General features: G+C 47.6%; 3 protein-coding genes and 2 non-coding genes across 11 annotated transcripts; 2 read left to right on the top strand and 3 right to left on the bottom strand.

The window, feature by feature from the left end:
* Window positions 1–561: 561 nt before the first annotated feature.
* Window positions 562–3,559, top strand: GAMT (guanidinoacetate N-methyltransferase). The gene is made up of 6 exons (XM_062596227.1): window positions 562–786; window positions 1,022–1,167; window positions 1,977–2,040; window positions 2,128–2,195; window positions 2,411–2,521; window positions 2,605–3,559. The coding sequence occupies exons 1-6, from the start codon at window positions 603–605 to the stop codon at window positions 2,743–2,745; spliced, it is 714 nt and encodes a 237-aa protein (XP_062452211.1). The 5' UTR covers window positions 562–602; the 3' UTR covers window positions 2,746–3,559.
* Window positions 3,560–4,315: 756 nt separating this feature from the next.
* On the bottom strand, window positions 4,316–8,252 carry NDUFS7 (NADH:ubiquinone oxidoreductase core subunit S7). Its single transcript, XM_062596152.1, has 8 exons — window positions 8,184–8,252; window positions 8,044–8,080; window positions 7,874–7,942; window positions 7,347–7,464; window positions 6,386–6,565; window positions 6,257–6,303; window positions 5,160–5,248; window positions 4,316–4,517 (listed from the first exon to the last, which is right to left on the bottom strand). Exons 1-8 carry the CDS (start codon window positions 8,197–8,199, stop codon window positions 4,420–4,422), a joined length of 654 nt encoding a protein of 217 aa, XP_062452136.1. The 5' UTR covers window positions 8,200–8,252; the 3' UTR covers window positions 4,316–4,419.
* A 173-nt stretch (window positions 8,253–8,425) lies between these two features.
* On the bottom strand, window positions 8,426–8,499 carry TRNAN-GUU (transfer RNA asparagine (anticodon GUU)). Its single transcript has one exon. It is a non-coding gene; the product is annotated as a tRNA-Asn (tRNA).
* Window positions 8,500–8,618: 119 nt separating this feature from the next.
* TRNAF-GAA (transfer RNA phenylalanine (anticodon GAA)) lies at window positions 8,619–8,691 on the top strand. Its single transcript has one exon. It is a non-coding gene; the product is annotated as a tRNA-Phe (tRNA).
* A 457-nt stretch (window positions 8,692–9,148) lies between these two features.
* On the bottom strand, window positions 9,149–20,077 carry PWWP3A (PWWP domain containing 3A, DNA repair factor). 7 transcript variants are annotated; one of them, XM_062596360.1, is made up of 15 exons: window positions 20,008–20,077; window positions 19,283–19,378; window positions 18,782–18,873; window positions 18,331–18,401; window positions 16,924–17,946; window positions 15,974–16,096; window positions 15,650–15,720; window positions 15,014–15,090; window positions 14,417–14,477; window positions 13,813–13,888; window positions 13,631–13,681; window positions 12,779–13,209; window positions 11,859–11,947; window positions 11,520–11,604; window positions 9,149–9,409 (listed from the first exon to the last, which is right to left on the bottom strand). In XM_062596360.1, the coding sequence occupies exons 2-14, from the start codon at window positions 19,337–19,339 to the stop codon at window positions 11,526–11,528; spliced, it is 2,301 nt and encodes a 766-aa protein (XP_062452344.1). In that variant the 5' UTR covers window positions 19,340–19,378; window positions 20,008–20,077; the 3' UTR covers window positions 9,149–9,409; window positions 11,520–11,525. The 7 variants fall into 7 exon arrangements, 5 of the variants coding, with proteins under 5 accessions (XP_062452344.1, XP_062452345.1, XP_062452346.1 ...); XM_062596361.1 differs by having other exon boundaries at window positions 9,149–9,258; XR_009960881.1 differs by lacking the exon at window positions 11,859–11,947.
* Window positions 20,078–21,481: the final 1,404 nt, after the last annotated feature.

Here is a 21,481-nt window from a genome sequence, read left to right as displayed (position 1 = left end):
GCAAGCTGTCCTGGCCATGCGCAGCCCTTTGCAGAGCACCGCGTGTGTGTTTGGCCGTGCTCAGCCCCGTGTGTGTTCTCCAGGCCGAGCACAGCACAGTGCACGTGCCCTAGCCATGCACAAAGCACTGCGCAGCACCATGCACGCTGCCCAGCTGCGCACAGCACCGTGCATGCTGGCTGTGCGCAGCGCCGTGCGCACAAAGGGAGCAGAGGCCCTCTCCTTGCAGCACCCTTGCAGCGCTGCAGCCCTTTGCAGCATGCAGGGCCCCTATATTTGTGCGCTGCCATCCATGCACAGCATGGTGCACGGTGCTGTGCTCAGCCCCGGCCCAAAGGCAGTGGCCGGACGTGCACGTCTGCAGGGAATGTCCCTGTCCTCTGCCCCCGTGTGTGGCCACAGGGAATGTCCCTGTCCCCTGCCCCCTCCGGCACGGCTGAAACAAGATCCAGCCCCCCCAACGGGGCCCCTGCACGGCTGCACACTCAGCGCTTTTCCCAGCTGGGCTATATAAAGCGGCAGGGAGGAGGGAAGCTCCTTCTCCCCGTCCCAGCACCGCGGCGCCCCTTGGACTTTTCCCCTGTGAAGACACAAGCACGGCCATGAGCTCCCCGGCGGCCGCCGCTCCGCTCTTCGCCGAGGGCGAGGACTGCACGGCGGCCTGGACGGCGGCGGCGGCCGGCTACGACGCGCCTGACGCCCGCCTGGAGATCCTGGGCAAGCCGGTGATGGAGCGCTGGGAGACCCCCTACATGCACGCGCTGGCGGCCGCCGCTGCCGCCAAAGGTGACGGGCGGGAAGCGGCAGTGAAACCCGCGCTGCCCCCGCGCCGGGCCTGGGAGGGGGGGGCGGCTGAGCACTTGCGTGCTCGTGTCACCAGTGGCGCGGTCCCAAGTGTCTCCTTGCGCCCAAAGGAGGTGGTTGTGGGGGTGAGCGGGGGCTCGGGCGCTGGCGGACGGGCGATGGAGGGGGCCGGCGGGCCGGGGGAGGCCGGCGGGCCCCACGTGCGGTGTGGCGGCAGGCGGCCGCGTGCTGGAGGTGGGCTTCGGCATGGCCATCGCCGCCTCCAAGCTGGAGGAGCTGGACATCGCCGAGCACTGGATCGTCGAGTGCAACGAGGGCGTTTTCCGGCGCCTGCAGGACTGGGCCCCGGCGCAGCCCCACAAGGTAGGGGGGGGCCCCGGCGGCCGCCCCCCTTCCCTCGCCGCGTCCCCTCACCTCACCGCGTCCCTCGCCGTGTCCCCTTGCCATGTCCCTTCACCTGGTCATATCCCCTCGCCGTGTCCCCTCACCTTGCTGTGTCCCCCACCCATCCCCTCGCCATGTCCCTTCACCTCGCCATGTCCTTCACCTCGCCATGTCTCCTCGCCGTGTCCCCTTCCCTCACCACGTCCCTTCACCTCGCCATGTCCCCTCGCCGTGTCCCCTTCCCTCACCACGTCCCTTCACCTCGCCATGTCCCCTCGCCGTGTCCCCTTCCCTCACCACGTCCCTTCACCTCGCCATGTCTCCTCGCCGTGTCCCCTTCCCTCACCACGTCCCTTCACCTCGCCATGTCCCCTCGCCGTGTCCCCTTCCCTCACCACGTCCCTTCACCTCGCCATGTCTCCTCGCCGTGTCCCCTTCCCTCACCACGTCCCTTCACCTCGCCATGTCCCCTCGCCGTGTCCCCTTCCCTCACCACGTCCCTTCACCTCGCCATGTCTCCTTGCCGTGTCCCCTTCCCTCACCACGTCCCTTCACCTCGCCATGTCTCCTCGCCGTGTCCCCTTCCCTCACCACGTCCCTTCACCTCGCCATGTCCCCTCACCGCGCCGTGCCCCCCACCCATCCCCTCGCCATGTCCCCTCGCCGCGTCCCCTCCCCACATTTCATCCCTTCGCCACGTCCCCGCGCCCTGCCGCGGCCCCTCAGCCGCGTCCCCTCGTGTCCCCTCGCCGCGGCCCCTCACGGCGTCCCCCTGCCCTCCCGCGCAGGTCGTGGCCCTGAAGGGCATGTGGGAAGAGGTGGCGCCGACGCTGCCGGACGGACATTTCAGCGGTGAGCCCCGCGGCGGCGGGGGGACGGGGGGCGCCCGGCGCCGCCCGGGCCCCCGCTGAGGCCGCTCCGCCGCCCTTCTCCGCGCAGGGATCCTCTACGACGCCTACCCGCTCTCGGCCGACGCCTGGCACACGCACCAGTTCGCCTTCATCAAGGTGAGGCGCCGCGGCGGGGCCGCCCCCATCCCCGCCGGGAAAGGGGAGGGTCGGGGGCTCCCGGCGGGTGCAACAGGGGAGGGGGGAAATAAATAAACGGGAGGATGGAAACTTCCCGAGCTGGGGCGGGGGGTGAAGAGAGAGGCTTTGGTCTGCGGAGGGAGCATGGCGGCGGCGCGGCGCCGGCCCCCTCAGCCGCCCCGGCTCGCCGGCAGGACCATGCCTTCCGCCTGCTGCGGCCCGGCGGCGTCCTCACCTACTGCAACCTCACCTCCTGGGGCGAGCTGCTGAAGACCCGCTACAGCGACATCGAGAAGATGTTCGAGGTGAGGCCCGGGCTGCGGCGTCCCCGGGACGGGGCGTCCCGCCGCTCGCGCTCACTGCTCCTGTCTGCCTCCGCTGTCCGCAGGAGACCCAGATCCCCCACCTGCTCGAAGCCGGGTTCAAGAGGGAGAACATAAGCACGGCGGTCATGGACCTGGTCCCCCCCAAGGACTGCAGGTACTACTCCTTCCACAAGATGATCACGCCCACCATCGTTAAACACTGAGGGCCCTCGCCCTGCCCGAAACCGCAGAAGCAAACGCTGGCAGACAGAGGTTGATCATTTACACTGCAAGGAGGAGAAAAAGCTCTCATCTCCCTCGATGCTAACAAGAGAAGATTCAAACCAATTTATCTAGAGGTGGGGAGACGGCCGGAGGCGCGGGCCTGTGGTGCCCGGCCTTCAGCGGACCTCCTGGACAAAGGGACTCCAAGCAACCCGCCCGCGCTGCAGCACCCGCGATGCCCAGCTCCACCACGGGAGCCCCAGGGCTGCTGCAGGTCCTCCTTTGCCACAGGGACCTTCTGGGCTCCCTGGGCGAAGATCTCACCCTTTTGGAAGAGATCCCAGGGACTCTTCCCAAAGTCCCTGAGACTGGCACAGCCCTTGGGCCTTGCACTAGTCTCCCTCTGCATCAGTTAAATTGCAATTGTCAAGAGCGTGGCTTAGAGCATTTGGCCAAAGGGGTTCTAGGACTAGTGATTTCCTGCAAAAAACAGATCATTTTAAAAAACTGAGGGTTGGCTTTCCACACAAAAGAAGCGGCAGTTTGGGACACTGCTGTTGGAGTCCTATGTTCCTGGAGCAACTCCCACCTGGAGTTTCCTGAAAGTTTTGGCTAAGGCCCATTTAAAACAATTTCTGATTCTTATTATCTTCTTGCAGTCTAATAGCATATAAATGGTGTTTTCTGTCTGTACCCAGAAGAGATAAAATACTAGTAAAATGGAATAGAATACACAACTGCTATTTAGTGCCATGTATTTCTGCCTTTCAAAAGTGCATGTGATTTTGTTCCTTGTCCTGGGCTGCGTGGAGTACAATACACTAGTCTTCTTTGACACATATAGCCCCTGTCAAGCTTTGGTACTGATTATTTCTACTGTACTAAGAAGTTTTACATTTATATTTATTAGTGATATTCTATTTTTTTAAGCATTACAAATTTTCCTTGGTTACATTTGTAAAATGTAATTACTTTCATAATTACATTTATAAATCTGTACATTTGTAATACATAATTGAATTCAGGCAGCTGTACACACAGATGTAAGGGATTTATTAGATCTTTTGCAGGCATTATAAACAAAAAAGCAGATGGAGATAAGAAATGAGCTCAGGGAAACCTCAGGGTTCATCTGAATGTGCGTTGGTCTCACAACTTCCCTCGTCAAACAGCCTGGTTTTAGCAGACTGCACTTCATGATCCAGAGTGGGAAGGATCCCACACTTGCATTGCCTTTATCATGGAAAAAAAATTATCCTGGGTTCTCCAGCTACTAGAACAGAGCTGTCTGATCTACTGAGAGCCTCGTTACCAGAGAAATGGCAAAAGCAGAGGTCTCATACAGTTAAATCCTTCATACTTCTGCAATCTAGTCTTGAGGAGTTCAGCAGCCTACAATTCCTAACAAAGCGAAAGAGCAGGTTTTCCCCTTCTCCCCTTCCCTCACAGCTTATTCAGACCAGAAAGTGACACACGGAATGCTGACCAACTCTTGCTTTTCATAACTGAGTTTTTAAAAAAGCTAAAACACTTTAGGTAAGAGCGATATATTAAAGACAGAAGACCATCTTAACCACATAGAGTTTTATTGGAAGGCTTGTGAAGAATAGAGATTTATTGTGCGTAAGACTGCAAGCAGGTGGACAGTCAGTGAGCAGGTCATAAATAAGTTACTATTTCCTGTACCAGATCTGAATCTTCTTCTCCCGCTTAATCTTCTTCTGAAGCTGCAGGATTCCATACAGCAAAGCTTCAGCAGTAGGTGGGCAACCTAAGAGAAAAAAAGAAAAAAAGGAAGCTTGTAAGGCTGCCAGCTGCACTGAATCACAGTCAGCAGAAGTAGAACTGACAAGTTATGGATTTTAACCCAAAGTGGGCTGTGATCTCTCTCTGGCTTCCTGTAGGTCACAGCTGGGAGTTCATAAGCAAGAGGGCTACAGTTTTAAGACTGAAGTGACAATGTTTTTTTGGAAAGATCCTTATAAAACATAGAAGTGCTTTGGTTTTAAGCAAGATGGTATCCTGCAGGAGACAGGAAAAAGTCTGTCTCTCTGACTAAGCTATAGCCCTACACTACATACAACAGTTACCAGCTACCAATATCACTAAAAGAACTTCACTTGCCTACCGGAAACCTCACGCAGAACTTAGTGAAACATCTGCAATTTAAGCAACACAGTTTGAAACTAAAGTGATCTTTAAAAACTATTCCAAGGAGGATCAAAGTCATCTGTTAATTCACACTCTACCAGGAGGTTCTGCTTAGGAGCTGCTGCACCCTAAATCCACACCTGCACAGGACAGGACTCAAATAGCTCATATTCTCTCTCAGCTTTTCAGAGCCATAGTCCAAACATGCAAAGTTAGTTTCACCCCAGTTAGTGTCCTGGCACCCAGAAGTCATCCTTGATACCTGGCACATAGATGTCCACTGGTACAATGCGGTCACATCCCCTCACCACAGAGTAAGAGTAGTGGTAGTAACCTCCGCCGTTGGCACAGCTGCAAAAGACAGACAGATATCTCAGTGCAGCCTCATTTAAAAGCAGCTCAGCAGCCTGAGGTGAAAGATCAGCAGAAGCCAAAGGAAATGCTAATCCGACATCCTCAGTTGGTTAGTGTGGTGCTGCTAACGCCAAGGTTGCGGGTTCAATCCTCGTATGGGCTACGCTGAGGGTTGGACTAGATGACCTCCAGAGGTCCCTTCCAACCTTACCATTCTATGATTCAATGATCCAAGACGCTGTGAAAAAAGAAGTCACGTGATAGTTAGAGATTCTGTAGTAATAAATGAATTGAATGCCAAAATTACTTTGTGGCCATTCACCCCGAATGCAGAGCTGCATCCTCTTAACGATACCTGGCTAGAAGACAAGATTTTAGACTCACAGTTACATTTCGAGCTGAGTCAAAACAGACTCAACCATTTCCATGCCTCTTATGAAACACAGATTCAGAGGGTCCTTCCTCCCCCCTGCAAAAACAGTTCTTCTGCCACATCTGCATGGAGGGTTTCTAGAAGTGGGTATGGCCCCGGTGAAACAGTTGTCCTCTGCCCCAGTGGCACCATGAGACAAACAAGATGTCAGTTCCACTAGGCAAACACCATAGCTTCAAAGAGCTGGAGCTCCACGGAGCTTGTTTTAAGCTCCACAGCAGAAACAGTTTGAAAGCTTTAGCCTGAATGCAAATCCTGAGATTCTGGGAATACTTGATTGTCTAGACTCTGACAGCTGCAAAAAAACACAGAATCTTTCACTGGGAAGAATTTACAGTTTGAAGAAAAGCACCGACATGACAGACGTTATTGTTGTATCCACCTCACTCTAATCAATGGGGAATCTTCACACCTTAGGTATAAGAAAGCCTCTTTATACAATTCAAGGAGCTGGAAATACAAATGACAAACAGGTTCCCCTCACCTCCATCTTCCCACCCAAGTGCAGACACCAGATTTCTCCCACAAGCTTATGCAATAAGGATGGGCAATAGGGATGTCCTGGCACTTACCTTCCCATGGAGACCACGTAGCGAGGTTCCGGCATCTGGTCATAGACCTGCAGAACACACGTTTTGGACCGCTTTCCATTGGTATCCAGTCTGTGCAGCCATGCTCAAAGCATCCACCCTAACCCATACCTTCCGAAGAGCTGGAGCCATTTTGTTTGTCAGGGTGCCAGCCACGATCATGACGTCGGCTTGCCGGGGACTAGCTCGAAACACTACCCCAAAGCGGTCCATATCGTAGCGAGGAGCTGCCATGTGCATCATTTCCACTGCGCAGCATGCCAAGCCAAATGTCATTGGCCACATGGAGCTCTGGGGCAGGAGAGACCCGGGTTATGGGTAAGAACGCTCAAAGCGGGAGCTGAGACCCTGTGCAGGTAACTCACAAAATAAATAGCTTTCAGCTTTGATCAGTCAGGAAAATAAACAAAACAAAAGAGAGACATTTTAAGGTCTCTTTATTAAAAGTACCATAAATGAAAACGGTGTTTACCATTAAATGGGAGAATAAAAACCACAGCTTTAGGGAGCAGATCCTAGAAGGAGATAGGCGTGTAAAGAGATCTGTGTGTCTGCAGCCTCAGAGATGCTAGGCACACACACAACCAGACTCTTCTTTACATCTGACAATACTGAGAGATAGCCACCCCAGAAGCACTGCACAAGGACAGCAGTGACAGGAGAAGGCAAAACTCAGCTCAGCCAAAGCATTACTTTCCTCATGACTCTCCAGAGCACATTGGATTCAGTGCAGCGTCGCTTGTTTAACCTTTACCACCGCACACAGTGGCCTATGACAATAACTACATAAAACTGAGAAGCAACATTTGCTTATCACCAAAGGACAACTCTGTTCAGACAAGCAGCAAGCGCTGCTTTGTACCATCATTAAATTAAGAGTTTTTCACTCTAATATAGTACGCCCAAATGTCAACCTCTGGCCAAGAAACTCTGGTTATTTTCTTGCAGAGCTTGAAAATTTTTGAACCTATTTTTATCCTTAGGAGGAGGAGGCACATATCCATTTCCCACCAGCACCTCAGACACCAGATACCATTTCTTCTTCATGATCAAGACAGTTTCACTGACTTACTCTTCGTGCCCAGTTGATGAGGTCGTCAAGTTTCGTGACGATATACTCGCCCCTGCTAGTAGGGACATAGGATTTTCTCTGGACAACAGCTGAGCTTTTTTGCTGGACTTGGGCAGGGCTGAAAACAAACAACATTCACAGGGTTGTCAGTCCGCAGTTACCGCGCGTGGCCACAGAATGCAACGCGCGAGCCTCAGGGAGCTACGACCCCACGGCGCCTCGCTCGTGGGCGCCCTCGCACCCGCTGCTGCCCCCGCGGGGGGTGTTCGCAGCAGCCTCTCCCCGCGCCGAGGAGGATCCGCGCCACCCGCTGCCGCGGCAGAGGCCCTTCGCGCCGCACCCGCAGGGCGGGGGCTGCGCGGCGGGCCCGCTCCCGGGGCTCGCAGACTGACGACAGCCCGTTAACGCTGGCTTTTAGCGAGCGAAGCCGGGAGAAGGTTTTCCCCGCAGAAATAACGCGCTGCAGCGAGCGCACGGAGCGCTGCGCGCCCGCGGCGGGAGCGGCGCGGCCGCAGAACCCGCGTTACCTGTCGGCGTCGCCGGCCGCCGGCGTCCCGTGGAGCAGCCGAGCGCGAACGGGCAGCGCAGCACCGGGCCTGGGGGGGAAGCAAAACCGCGCTGGGTGCCGCGGGCCGCGGAGCCTCCCCCCGCCCGCCCGCCCGCGGGTTACCGCCCCGCGCCGGCGGCCCGGCCTCACCGCACGGCCTGCGTCCCGCGCCGGGCGAGGCGAAGACCTGCAACGAGAGCGCAGGGCGGCTCAGCGCCGGGGCGCGCCGGGGGCCACGCGCGTCGCCTCCCGCCCCGGCCCCGGCCCCGGGCGCCGCCGCCGCCACTCACAGCCCAGCGCCGCCATGTCGCCCGCAGCCCTTCAGGCAACCTCTGGGCGGCGGCGCGCCCCGCTCAGCGGTCCGGGCGCGGCGGTGCGCCCGGCTCAGCGCGCCGGCGGGGAACGCGGCCGCGGCGCGGCGGGTTCCGCCGCAAAACCGGGGCGGGGGTGGTTGGGGCGGGGGGGGAGGGGGGAGGAGAGCGCGGGCAGCGCAGGAAAAAAAAAAAAAAAAAAAGAAGGGGGGAAGCGGAGCCGTCCCTGGGTGGGCTCGAACCACCAACCTTTCGGTTAACAGCCGAACGCGCTAACCGATTGCGCCACAGAGACCGCGCTGCCCGCGCCGCGCGGCCCCGCGCTCCGGCCGCCGCCGCCGCCGCCGCGCTCGGGAGCGGGGCCGGGGCCGCCGCAGCGCTCAGCCGGAACGGGGAGGGAGCCGCGCAGCAGCGGCCGAAATAGCTCAGTTGGGAGAGCGTTAGACTGAAGATCTAAAGGTCCCTGGTTCGATCCCGGGTTTCGGCAGGGTGCTTTCCTTTTCCCCCGCCCCCGCGCTGCTTTTCCTCGGCCGCAGCAGGATGGTGGCGGTGATTTAAGGCTCCCAGTGAAGCCGGGAGCGTTTCTAAGCGTTATTTATTCCCGTTTGTCTTTGCCCCGGAAACCGGCACTTCCTGCCCGCAAACTGGTGCAGCTGCAAGCACACGGCCCACGCCGCTGCCACAGCTTCTCCCCCCATTCGGCTAAAAGAAAAGAGAGGAGCTAACATCGCTCTGAGACGCGCTTGCAGAGAGCAGCGCTGCTTCGCCTAAAAATGGCTGGGAGCTACAGCTATCAACTCCACACCAGCGCAGGGAAAGAGCAGTATCAACAGTGCTTTAGACCACTGTGGAAGAGAGAAGCAGCAGAAAATCCTGCTTCTGTTAATTCCCAGCTAAGTCTCAAGAGCTCCAGGTTTAGATAAACGCACCACACACTCCTCAAATCTTCCTCCAGACTGTTTTAATATCCGAGAAACAAATACCAGTAGGCAACACACTCAGTCGCTGATTTAACACTGTTACAGGTATGAAGTTCAGTTAAAGGAATCTGCATCTATTAAAATGAAACAACCTTAATCAGTAGCTTGTTCTTGACAGGGATGATGCATTTGAATAGCTGCTTTAACTAAAGCACAACAACAGAAAACAGTAAGTCTGCTTTTTTCTTTCTTCTTAATTTCTCACTAAATCTTCAATTTTACTACCTGTAAATAAAGTCACCCCTTGTTTATTAACATGAAACTGTGATACTGTTTAAAAACATTATGCTAGGGTTGTATCTGACATACAGACTAAACCCAGGCTTCAGGCAATACAAAATTCAGGTGCAAAAGGCTTTGTGCAATTAAGGCCACAGATCAAAAGTAGGATTTGAAATAATATTTTCATTTCAGGTAAAGTAATACTAAATCTTGGAGAGTTTACATCTTTCACGTGCCAGTTTTAACTGATTTAGGAAATCAGTTCTGTACAGCACCACAGCAGTAAAATTTTTACATTGCAACTCTGAATTTGATATTGAGATACTAATATACCTGTAAATAATTTTTAATCACCCTGATTCAAAAGCTGAGAAGACTTCAACATGTTTACGTCTTTACAAGTGCTTCAACACAATGTATACTGTTTTTCACTCCTTGGTGAAATAGTACTATTTGATTAAATAGACCAGTTCTCATTTTAAAAATAAAAAACAAAAGATACTACTGTGAGAAAGGTATGAAAAGCAAATATTTGGATAAAGAAGGTAGCACAATTTGGAGGTTATACTGTTGTGCAATAGCTTGAAAAAAATCTTAAGTTTTTTTACAGTACCACAAATATTATGGTACTTGTGAAAAGTGTACAGATAACTATGTTTAAAGGAGAGGGAACCTTAAGATATGTTGCTCTCTTTAAATCACCATTACTAGCACCTGCAGGAGGAGTACCTAAATAGGGTTCATTTTTACAGGCAGGAAGCTTCATACACTTAGTTGCACATGGCCCAATAAATCTCCATCTTTAAGCATCACTCATGTCTCCAGTTAATTCTATAACTTTGTGATCAAAGACATTATGCTATGACAGGAAATGCATTATTCCTTATCACCAAAATTAGTGAAAACTAAAAGAAATGAGATACTGTATTCTTATCACTTAGGTACTGTTCTATTTGAATAAGGATTCAGAGTGATTATTGAGACTCAATATACACTACAATGTAATTAAGATTAAATGATATTCAATTAGTATTATATTCAAGATAAATATAAAATGGTATATTGATTCTGTGTTAAGTTTCTCACCTAGTTTCTCACTAAAAATCTTAAATTTTACTTCTTGTAAAATCAAATCACATTCCTGTTGGACAAGTAAACAGATCAGATTTCGCCTGTAGCATATGCAAATACCAATCACTGGTTCTTTTCCATTAAATAGTTATCAATTGTGCTGTTGGTTTGCCAGAAGTAATTACCTACAATATGCTACACTTTTAGCAAAAGGCCTGCAGAGGGAGTAATGCATGATTAAATCAGACAAAACAGAAAAATAATAATAAAAAAAAGAAAGAGTTCTAAAATCATGGTATTAAACACTGTTTTAAAAACAGCATTCAAAAGGGTTTAAGTGGAAATATGAAGCTTTTTTTGTTTGAAGTATGCATTGGATTCCTTCTTCCCTGAATTTCACAGTTGTCCTACTAAACAAAAAATAAATAATATATAAAAAAAACCACTAAAAACCAAAACACCAAAGCCTTTGTGACTTGGGTTTCACCACCAGGTACCAGTTTTATTTCCCATTTTTAAACACAGGTAGGTTAAGAATAGTCAACCCTTCGGAAAGATTTCTAGATAGTATATTCAATAGCAGTACAGTTACCAAGCAATATGTGGCTATATAATTTACCAGTACATGTACAAGTACATGTTTTTGAGGACAGTTGACCTTCACTTGTCAGAGATATTTGGCCACAATCATTAATACAAAAAGCTTAATACAAGAGTTGCATAAAACAGCTTTGCAAAACCTTTGCTTTTCTTCTGTGAATTCTGTTTCAAGCACACAGAGTGGCTGAACATAACTGGCTGGCAGTGCACTTGTAAGTGTTACTACCTATTTATACATTGTCTTTTTCAATATGCAATGCCATTATGCAGAATTTAAAATTGAAGATACAACTGTATCTTAAGGTAATACAGCATTATAATGATTTGTTACATCCTTTGAAGACTATTTACATATTGATAAAAAAAATTACACATTTTATACAGGTAACCACTTCTCCATTATATACATTCAATGCCACTATACACTCAGGAAAGTTCCTACCACTATTTATTTGCTGTCTTCAGACGCGAGTTCAGTCTTCCACTTTTTTCTTTCTAAAATTTCTTCATCAAATATTTCTCTCTCCCTAAAAAAAAGAGATAGGTTGAGTTGAAGTTCTGCAGTAAAAACAACCCTACTGTGTTAAAAAGTGTAGTGTGTTAGTATAACTCAGCAAGAATCTTCCCATATTTAATTATTTCATTATTTAGACAAGGAGAATGTTGGTCTTGCAGGAAGGGAGGATACTGACCTCTAAGTGCACCTTTCTCTCATACTTTCTTTATGAACAGCAAGCTGGTACATAAAAATTCAGAGAAAACACTAAAAATAAAAAGATACCTTTTGCTCACAGATGGTCCTTTTATGAATTTCTCTTCCGCCTTCTTGTAATCTATGTCATCCACAGCAGAAATTGCATAAATGATGGCCTATAAAAGGACTTTTAGTTCATTGATACTAGTGAAACAAAGACTAAATTAAAACTACAATTATTTGAAATAATCTCAGCAGGTGAGTACATTTTTGGAGGAAGATCTTCAACCACTTAAACCTGGATGAAACTGCTCACTATGCATTTAAAATTCTCCAACACAAAGTACAAACTTGTCCTTTAACATAGTCAGGATAAATATTTACCACCAGATTAAAGTGTTCTTAATTCTGTTCCTGAAAAAAAAAATAACTGTTCACCTAGGCTCTAACAAAGACAGGAAGTCTGCAAAAGTATAACTTAAAAAAAGAACCCACAAATTCCACAGAAATATTTTTCCAAATAAAAGAACTATACAAAAAGTTTCAGAAAGAACTATCAAAATACACTAAAAACAATCATTCTCTTTAAAACATCGTATTACCTGAAGCTTCTCCATTCTGTACTAATGGCTTAAAAATCAGTGTTTAGAATTACACTAGTGCATATATAATCACTTATAACTTTGCTATTTTATTAAAATCAACATATGCAGCACCAACAGGAAGCCTGTAGTTAATATTGGGGCTTCCTCCACCTCCTTCAACATACTTATTCTCTGATTACCAACACATGTACATAGTTGAAAAGTTTCCAGCACTGGTGTTTTAACACACTGCTCAAGATGTTTATAGAGATTAAGCATAATGTTAGCCTCTTGGGCTTACAGGTCCATGCCTCAAATTGGTGGGTAGGCCTCAATACATCTGTCCTGCTCAAATGTCAATTCCTGGAGAGCACGGGAAGTCAGTAACTGAGAATCACAAAACACTAATATTAATGTACTTACTTCAGGCAAAAGGACATCCGAAATAAACTTTATTCCATCTCCATTTATTTGATGCAAATTTCTGGTGTCTATTTCATGATATACTTGCTTCAAGTAGTTTACTACAAGGTCTAATTGTTCTTCATCCTCTAAATAAGTTTCAACACAGGTCACATACTGACTTGAATTCAGGAATTCTTTCAGCCACCGGGATTGTTTTCTGCTTTTCAAAATAGCCAAAAGATGCTCTTCTGCTCCCTTGGTCTTCACTATAAACTCTACTATCTTTTCATTAGCTTTATCTCTAGCAGCCCTTGTTCTATCAGGAAGGAGTTTCTTGGAGGGCTTACTAGGTGAAGTTTCTGACAGAGATTCTTCAAGCTCTTCCTCTGCTACATCTGTAAAGTTCATTTGGACTAAACCTTGAATACCTTCCTTTCTAACTGGATAGCCTGAAAGAAAAGTCACAATCATACATATTTACATACATGTAAAATAAGGGGCTTTCTTGATAGACGGAAGAGGTTTTTTCTTCCTCCACTATAGAGGGGAGAAAATTCATTTTGCCTTAAAAAGCAATAGGGAGTTGAAGTTGTGAAAGAAATTCTTAAATGAACTCACTACAACCCAAAGTGACCAATTACTCAATTTAATCTAGCATCTTATCTTTAATAATCAATATTTACATAACTTTTTCCATGTTGTTTCTGTTGTGGAATGAAAATCCTAGTCTAATAATGACATGTAGTAATTTGAATAGTATCCACCCACCGGGTCTAATGTATAACTCAACATATATTCATCAACATTAGAGCTCAGTTTATTTACTAAAAGGGGGAACACAAAAGATAATCTCACCACAAATTCACTTACTGATATCATCAGCAAAATATTCCAAGAAGGATCCCGTAAAAGAATGACAACCTAAAAAGTCCAAAGCAGGGTTATTTATAAGTTAACTAAGTTCTTGAAACAAAGCTGACAACCTTAATGTTACCGTCTTTTTTTTTTCTGATCTATATCAGAATGGATGATGTTGTCACTCATGTGCTTACCTATTCTAATACGGTAATCAGAAATCAATCGAATGCACCACTCAATTTCTCGGCAGTAAGCTTCTTTGGCTCGGTCCTACAATAAAGAGCCATTTGTGTTTTTAAAAAAGTAAGCTACTGAAGTTTTTAGGTCTAAGACACTAACTTAAAGTAACAAAAACATTTAAAAAGTCTATTAACGAGTCAAAGTTTATATGCAACAGTTTTCTGCATTTTCTTCAAATTCAGCTTCTGTAATGACATTGCTATGCAGCGCGAGGGGAGCTCTGATTTATGTAGACCACCCACAAACAAAAACAGAGATTGAGTTCTGTGCAGCAAGCTACATTCTAAATATGCACACAACTTCAGCCTCGCTTTGGAGAGGACAAAGTGTCACAAGGATCCCATTCCCACCTTATTCTTCATTTTGCAGAGAATAAATCACACTACATTTAACTACTTTGTTCAATAGGAGAGCATACCTCTTCACAAAACAGGAAGTAGATTAGTGACCAACAATTCACTCATCTAGCAGTAAAAATTGTATATCATAAGTATTTCCCTCTCCCCTGCTCCCAATGTTTGTACATATGTGTATGTGTATCATAATGGCAGTACTTACTATTAAGTCCTGCTTTTCTTCACAATCAAAATGCTTTAGATTCCTAAGAGATACTGAAAAACTTGATGGAACAAAGAAATACAGTTAGTGAATTAAAACAGACATGCACCTTAAGTGCCTTTATTTCCTGCAATTCTACATCTCCCTGAAGGTTAGGTTTTACAAGCAATTCAAGAATGGAGTTTCTAGTAGTTTTAGTTTTCGTGACAAGCTAAAGCTTAGAAATTTATAGAACGAGAAGCACTTGGTTATAGAACAAAACCAAAAGCAGGTCCACATTTCCTGAAATACTGTTTCTCAGAAAGTTTAGCCACCACCGCGCACACACACATGCACAAAAAGAGTATCCCTATCCCCAGGCCTTTTGTTATTCCTCGCATAAATTGTATCATTTAGCTGGAACGCCAGCCTATCTCAAATAGCAGCACAATAAAGCAAGTAGCCTATAACTGCAAATCCTAGCTTTAACTGGTTCCCTGCTTTGAGTCCAACATTAGTTTTAACTCATATTGCAATACACACTGTACTAGGAATAAAGTATAGAAGACTACCCAATAGAAGCCCAAGATTCAGAACCTAACCAAAATCCACGTTTACCCTTTTGTCTTGTCATTTGTATTCCCTTCTATCAACAGCACATTTGCTTTTTTGTGTTTCCGCTTCACTTTTTTTACCTGTTGAAGGGATAAAGTCTCATTAGCATCCTAGAAGAATAACAGCCTTATAAAGCAGAAACATTTTCTTTAATACTTTTTAATGCACCCTGTACCTGAGTTATACAAAGATGAAAAAATAAGTTTGAATTCGCATGTATTGCAAACTAGAGCAACACCTTGATAGACTGTCCTCATTAGTCCATACAGATCTGACCTTTCTTAGTTAAGTAACTGGAAAAGACAGCTCTAATGATAAAGGATTTAATCAAGCTAATTGCTCCTGTAAGGATCAATAAGGATCCTTATAGGAGCAATTCTCTACTTCAATATGTGAATCAACTATATTTTTTTAATGTGCTTTTGCCCTGTGTAAATTTACTTCTCTTATCTTTGGTTTTGCTTTCATTTCTTCTTTAGGAAACGAATGTGCTAGAAATCAGGAAAAGCTCTGTTGGAAGTTGCTGAATATTTCCAACTCCATGTGAATCAAAAAAGGACAGAAGACACTGCAGAACATAAACTGTCCCTTATCAGACCTCTTATTTTCTATATTTTCTGAAAAGATAGTTGTTCTTACCACTGCTGGCCAATACGGGTACCTTCGCAATTTGCACCAGACCAAAATCCCTTCTTCAATTGACTGTGGCTCTATGACAAACAAACAAAAAACCCCAAACGACAAGAGAGTTAACTCCCAACTTGTTGGTCTCCCTTCACACACAAAGTATTCCATGGATTTCACTCCAGCATATTTCAAGTAAAGCAAACCCACCATGCCCTATTTCCCAAATGGTTTCATTAATGGAAATTACCAGGACTTACCAACAAATTAGAAGCATATGTTCTCTAAAAGCACAAAGCTTGGGTGATTAAGTCTCAGACAGGTACGCTCATGCCTTACCTTGATGTGATAGAATACTAGGAAGTTCTTCATCTTCCTCCTCCTCTTCATCTACCAATGCTGAGAGGAGAGTGAGATTCTCTGAGGAACTTATCTTTGAAGACATACTGGAAGATTCCAATCCTGCCAAGAGCAGCAAACCTCAGTCATGATAAGCCAAGCTATAAATTATTAAAAGGATCAGCTTCTAACCACATGAGATACATAAATATGAAAGTTAGCCTATAAAAGCATCAATAACTGTAACACGAGGCTGTTACTGATAGAAACCCTCAAGATTCTTGCCTAGGTAAAGATTAACAATTTGAATTCAGTTGTGCCACTACAGATTCTCCTTCCTAGAAGGTCAGAAAATAGATAGTCCCTAAGTTTATGACAGGAAGCAGCAAGTTTGTGGAAATGGCTGCAAATGAAACAAGATACCTGCAAATAAATTCATAATATAATGCTATTAAGCCAAAGCAGGAGAAGCCCCCCCCCCAGCTTAAGCCATGATTGAAATCATACTTATTTATCAATAATAAAAAAGGGGGGAAAAGGAACAAGAATAGGCTTGCCTCAGGGCTCTGTAACAGCCTGATCCTTTATATAGTATCACTTCATCTTAACACTGACCTGCACACTAACTGGATAGCATTAAAGATAAAATTCCATGTGAAATTAGCAAGTCATCCAGTGACAGACATAAAACATTGATCAGTGTTTTGCACTGAAAAATCATACTTCACAGCTCCAGAAAACCTAAATATGGCTTTAGTCTTTTAGCCACTATTAATCACATTTTTTGTTTCCTTAAAACTTTAAAAAGAAAAATAGAATATTTTAGCATAAAACTACCAACTTAAGAACCTCATCAACAACAAAAACCCTGCAACATTCCAGGAAGATAAAAACAGTGCATGTAAATCAAAAGACACAAAGTTTTCCTCTTCCCCAGGAGGTATGCTCACCTTCAACTTCCTCAAAGTCAGGCAGCTGAAAGTCCTTTACTTTATTCCCAAGCATGTGTGAAGCATGCTTGTTTTCTTCCTCTTTAAGCTTAGACAGAAAACTATCAGAGATATTTCCATGGTTCGAAGGCCCAGGTGAAGATTCAGGGCAATTTATGCATTTCCTTTTCTTGCATGAAGACAGAGTCACACTGGTCTCCCGTTTTCTGCATTTTAAATTCACTGTTTTTTTCCTTCCATCCAATTTCTTTGCTAGATTTTCACTCTCATTACTGATGCTGCTCTCTAAGTCATCCAAGGCACATTCACAAGAAGAATCCAGTATTGTCCTTCTAGGCTGACCTTTGGTGTTTGCCCTTCTTCTGACAGATAGTATTGTGCTGGACTTGCAGGTAACAGACACAGGATTACTTTCTTCAGGAAGAGAATGCACTTGATCCTCTGGAAGATCACTGATACCTGATATGGGTGATCCTGCACCTTTTGGTCTTTTTCTTCCTTGCTTACTTTTCTCCTCCTTTGGCTTAAATGAAGATTTATTTTTTGTCTGGGACTTTGTCAGCAGTCTGGGCTTGATTTTTTTCTGCCTTGTTAGTGATTTTGGTTCTGTCATTTTGCAATTTTTACTTTCTGAGTTTGATGCATTATACAAGTCCCTAGTCCTGCATTCTGAAGTTTTTTTTCCATCTTTGTGTGCTTTAGTGCCCTCTTTCAAAATGGATGAATGTTTCAACTTTTGTTTTTTTATATCAGTCTTCAGGTTGGGGTTATTTTTTTGTTCTCTTTTCTTATTGGGAGTCTCAAACTCTAACTCTGCTTTAGTCAGGAGTGATCGACAAGTAGTTAAGGGGGTAGATGAGCAAGATCTTGCATTATTCTTCTGGGATAATTGAGTACTTTGTTCCTCTGAGGATGGTACTTGTCTGGGTGAGTCATTTTGACTCAAAATATCTAGGGCAATTTTAAGAGAACGGCGATATTTCAGTTCTTCAACAGCCTCACTAGAATCCTTCCCCTGATCTACTGGAAAGACATAAGCAATAACCTTTCTTTGAATACAAGACATAAGAAATTGTATTTATAGCACATTTGTCATAAGACAGAATTCAATATTTAAATCATCAACAATTTTTAAGGTGTAGTATATAGAAAGACAAAGTGCAAGCTTCCAAAGCATTTTTCTCTTATTCTGATGCAAGTACTCATAACTAACCTCACCATTTCTTCCAATGCACAAAGAATACAAGCAGCTTTGATAATGTTTACTCTTTCCAAAGTTGATGGATGGAATGGAGAAGCAAAAACCCAAGAAATACAAGAGAGATATATAAATATTATCTACTAGGTCCTTTGTTTTTGCGTATGTTTTACAGGAAAAACACAGCAAGCATTTTGATGTATCCTCACCTAAGTTAGAGGCGATGTTTTGTATACATTCTTCCTTCAGTGGTTCAGTATCTGCACAGTTGACGCTAATCCTGAAAACATAATAGTGCTGATTAACATTTTTAATGCCATGACAGTTTCTTTAAAAGCTTAGCATTGCTTTCTTCTGGTAATAAGACCTATAGTATTTCTCCTCTAAAAGCCAGTATTTTTTTTTAAACAATCCAATATGAGTAATGTCTGAGCTAATGGAATATTGTTTATGAATGTCCCACTAGACAACAATATGTTCAGTTCTAAAAAGGCAGTAGGTTTTAGGCTAGACATCTAATCATTTTGTAAGTCAGCAATCTCATTTCACAGGTACCTTCAGATGCAGGCACTGCAGTAGGTTTTTTCTCTCTCTCTCTCTCTCTCTTTTTTTTTTTTAATCTAACAACACAAGCACAAGACAATGACAAGTATACTCAACTGTTCTTCCAAGCCAAGTATTTCAACTTTAAAAGATGTCTCCTTTACATTAGTAGGGGACGGTTTTCCAGGAACTTCAGTCTTGGACAAAATCTACATTAAAGAAGACAGACATGCATTTAAAATCCTTGACCAAGTCTGTTAGACTAAAGGATAGATCCAACTTAAGGTTTTTAATATGAACAGCCTGTAAAGGGTTAACACTCTGTAACATCTTGTTTCATTATTAGCAACTCTACAGGTTAACCCTTGTTTAGAAATACATATATATTCACTTAGAGCAGGTGCTTCCAAAAAAAATAATGCCTATAATTTCGGTTAATTGTTTAAGCTATTAACACCAGCTGTGTTAATAGAGCTGTGTAAGTAGAGCAGCATCTTTTTTTTTCAGTTTATGTATAAAATTATCAATAGATTAGCCTCTTCTCATAACTTTTCTGTTCTGTTTCATCCTTTTCTAAGTTACCTCCACAAAACTTTTCTTCATTTGTACATCTATTACCTTTGCTGGCCATAAACGCTTCTTCCACTTGCAAAGAACATACTCTTGATCTGTCATGACTGTACTTCACGCAGGAAAGGAAAGCCCCAGAGTGCTCTGAAGAGAAAGGTTGAAAGATTTACCCAAAACTTGCCAAAAGCCTTCTTTTTTTTTTTTTTTAAAAAAAAAAGCAATTCAGGACTGAAATGGGGTGTATGTGAGCATATGTATCGCTTTATTTTCGAGATAGCTAGTCTTCAGCAGCATGTACCACGGACACCGCCACGCGTGTGCGTTCCCAGAAACGAGCCCCGGCAGAGCAGCCTCCCACGAGGCTCTCCCGGCACCAGCGACCAGCGCTGCGGCAGCCCCGCGCCCGGCGGGCGGGCGCAGCGAGCCCCCCCGCCCATCGAGCGAACGGGCAGGGCCACGCCGCGCGGATCTCCCGCCGCGCCCGCGGCCCCCGCGGTACTCACGGAGGCGGAACGGCGCCGCCGCCGCCGCGAAAAGCGAGCGTTAGCACCGCGGATGCGGCGCAAACCTCCGCGGCGGAGGGGCCGGGACACGAGGCCCGAGTAAGGCCTGCCCCGCGGCGGCGCGGCGCGGCCGCCCCGCGCTCCCCCGGCCCTTCCCGGCCCGCCCTCGCCGCCAGCCCGGTGCGGGTGTGGGGCCGCCGCCGCCCCCTCCCCCATCACCTCACGGCCCGGGGGGGGGGGGGGGGAGGGGCAGCCCCGCCCCTTGTTTACCCAGCGCGAGCGCGAGGCCGGCGCCGCCGCCGCCTCCCTCCATATCACGCCCGCCGGCCCCGCCCCCCCGGCGACGGCGCAGCCAATCAGCGACCCCCGCCCCGCCGCCGGACGCGCCGCCCTCCCCCGCCCTCCGCGAGGCGTGACACACCCCCGCCCAGGGAGCCAATCGCCGCGCGGCGCCCCCCCCGCCCTCTCCTCCTATTGGAGGCGGTGGGCACGCCCCGCCCCCTCCCCCGCGCGGAGCTTCCCCTTCCCCCTGAGGGAGGGGTTAGCGTGGCGTCACTTCCTGTGGCGGTGACGTCATGGCGCGGTGCGCCGGCAGCCCGCCCGGATGATGTCAGAGCGCCGCCGGGGGCGCAGCAAGGCCGCCGGGGGGGGGGGGGGGCGCTGCGCGGAGCCCCGTGTGACGTCACGGGGCGTGACGCAGGCGTGACGCAGGCAGGCGCAGGCCGCGGGCTGCTTTCGCTAGTGCTCCCGAGCAGGGCCCTTCGCGCCTTTGCTTGTGGTTTTGGGGGGGATTTGGCGTTTTTCTGGATTTTCCAGGCGAGCGTGCGGTTTCTGCCGTCGGCCGTGGTGGTTGCGCGGTGGTTCCCGGCGTGGCGAGGCGGAGCGGCCCTGCTCCGCTGCGCGGTTCCCCTCGGAGGCCCCCCGCAGCGGGGTGCCCGGCGCTGCTCGTTGGCGCGCGCCCCGGCCCGGCCCCTCGCCCGGCGCGGCCGGGAGGCAGCATCGGTCCCTGCCTCACGGGCCGCGGCGTGCTCAGCGCTCCGGCCTGGGTAGTTCAGAAAAGCAGGAAGTTTGTCAACAAATTTCATTAGTTTAAACAAAAACCGGTACAAGCTCTATTGTCCCCAAGGAGCAACAGCACCTTCTGCACGTCCCGAAGTCTTACAGTGCTCTGCAGAAATATCTGCATTATCCTCGTTAAAATTTGTTGCGTGAATTGTAACTCAGAACGCAAACGGGGAGGCCAGGACAGGCAGCCTTCCCGCCTAGTAACGACCTTACCTCCCCGCAGCACGACTGGACGGCCGAGCAAACGAAGCCGGAGCCTGACGCACGGACGCCCCGCGCAGGCGTTTCCCATCCCGAGAAAGCAGGGGAATCGGCGACGCGTCTGCTCTGCGCGGGATCAAACTGCGGGGTTCAAATGCGTCCGCGAACCTTGTCCACTGCGTCAGTAAAGCTACAGCTGGTCCTGCAGGTTTAACAGCAGTATTGTCGGAGAGGAGCTAAGGACGATTTACCATGACTGACAAGGCTCCATCACGGACAGAAGTTGTAGGGAAGGTGAAACAAAATTCCTTTTCTGCTCTCTGCTCCTCATTTCTAAGCTGCTTGGGATCCCCCCGCGCAGCTCCCGGCTCCCAGCGCTGGAAGCGGCGCCAGGGCCCCCGGGCCCTGCAGGTGCTTTCGGAAATGGCCCTTGGACTCCGTTTCCTGGCTCAGGCAGCAGCAAAGAAACGGCATTGCT

Source organism: Rhea pennata, chromosome 27 (genome assembly GCF_028389875.1).
Source record: "Rhea pennata isolate bPtePen1 chromosome 27, bPtePen1.pri, whole genome shotgun sequence".
NCBI lineage: Eukaryota > Metazoa > Chordata > Aves > Rheiformes > Rheidae > Rhea > Rhea pennata.
The sequence above is the reverse complement of the archived record's forward strand: the minus strand, read 5'-3'. Positions and strand labels throughout refer to the sequence as shown.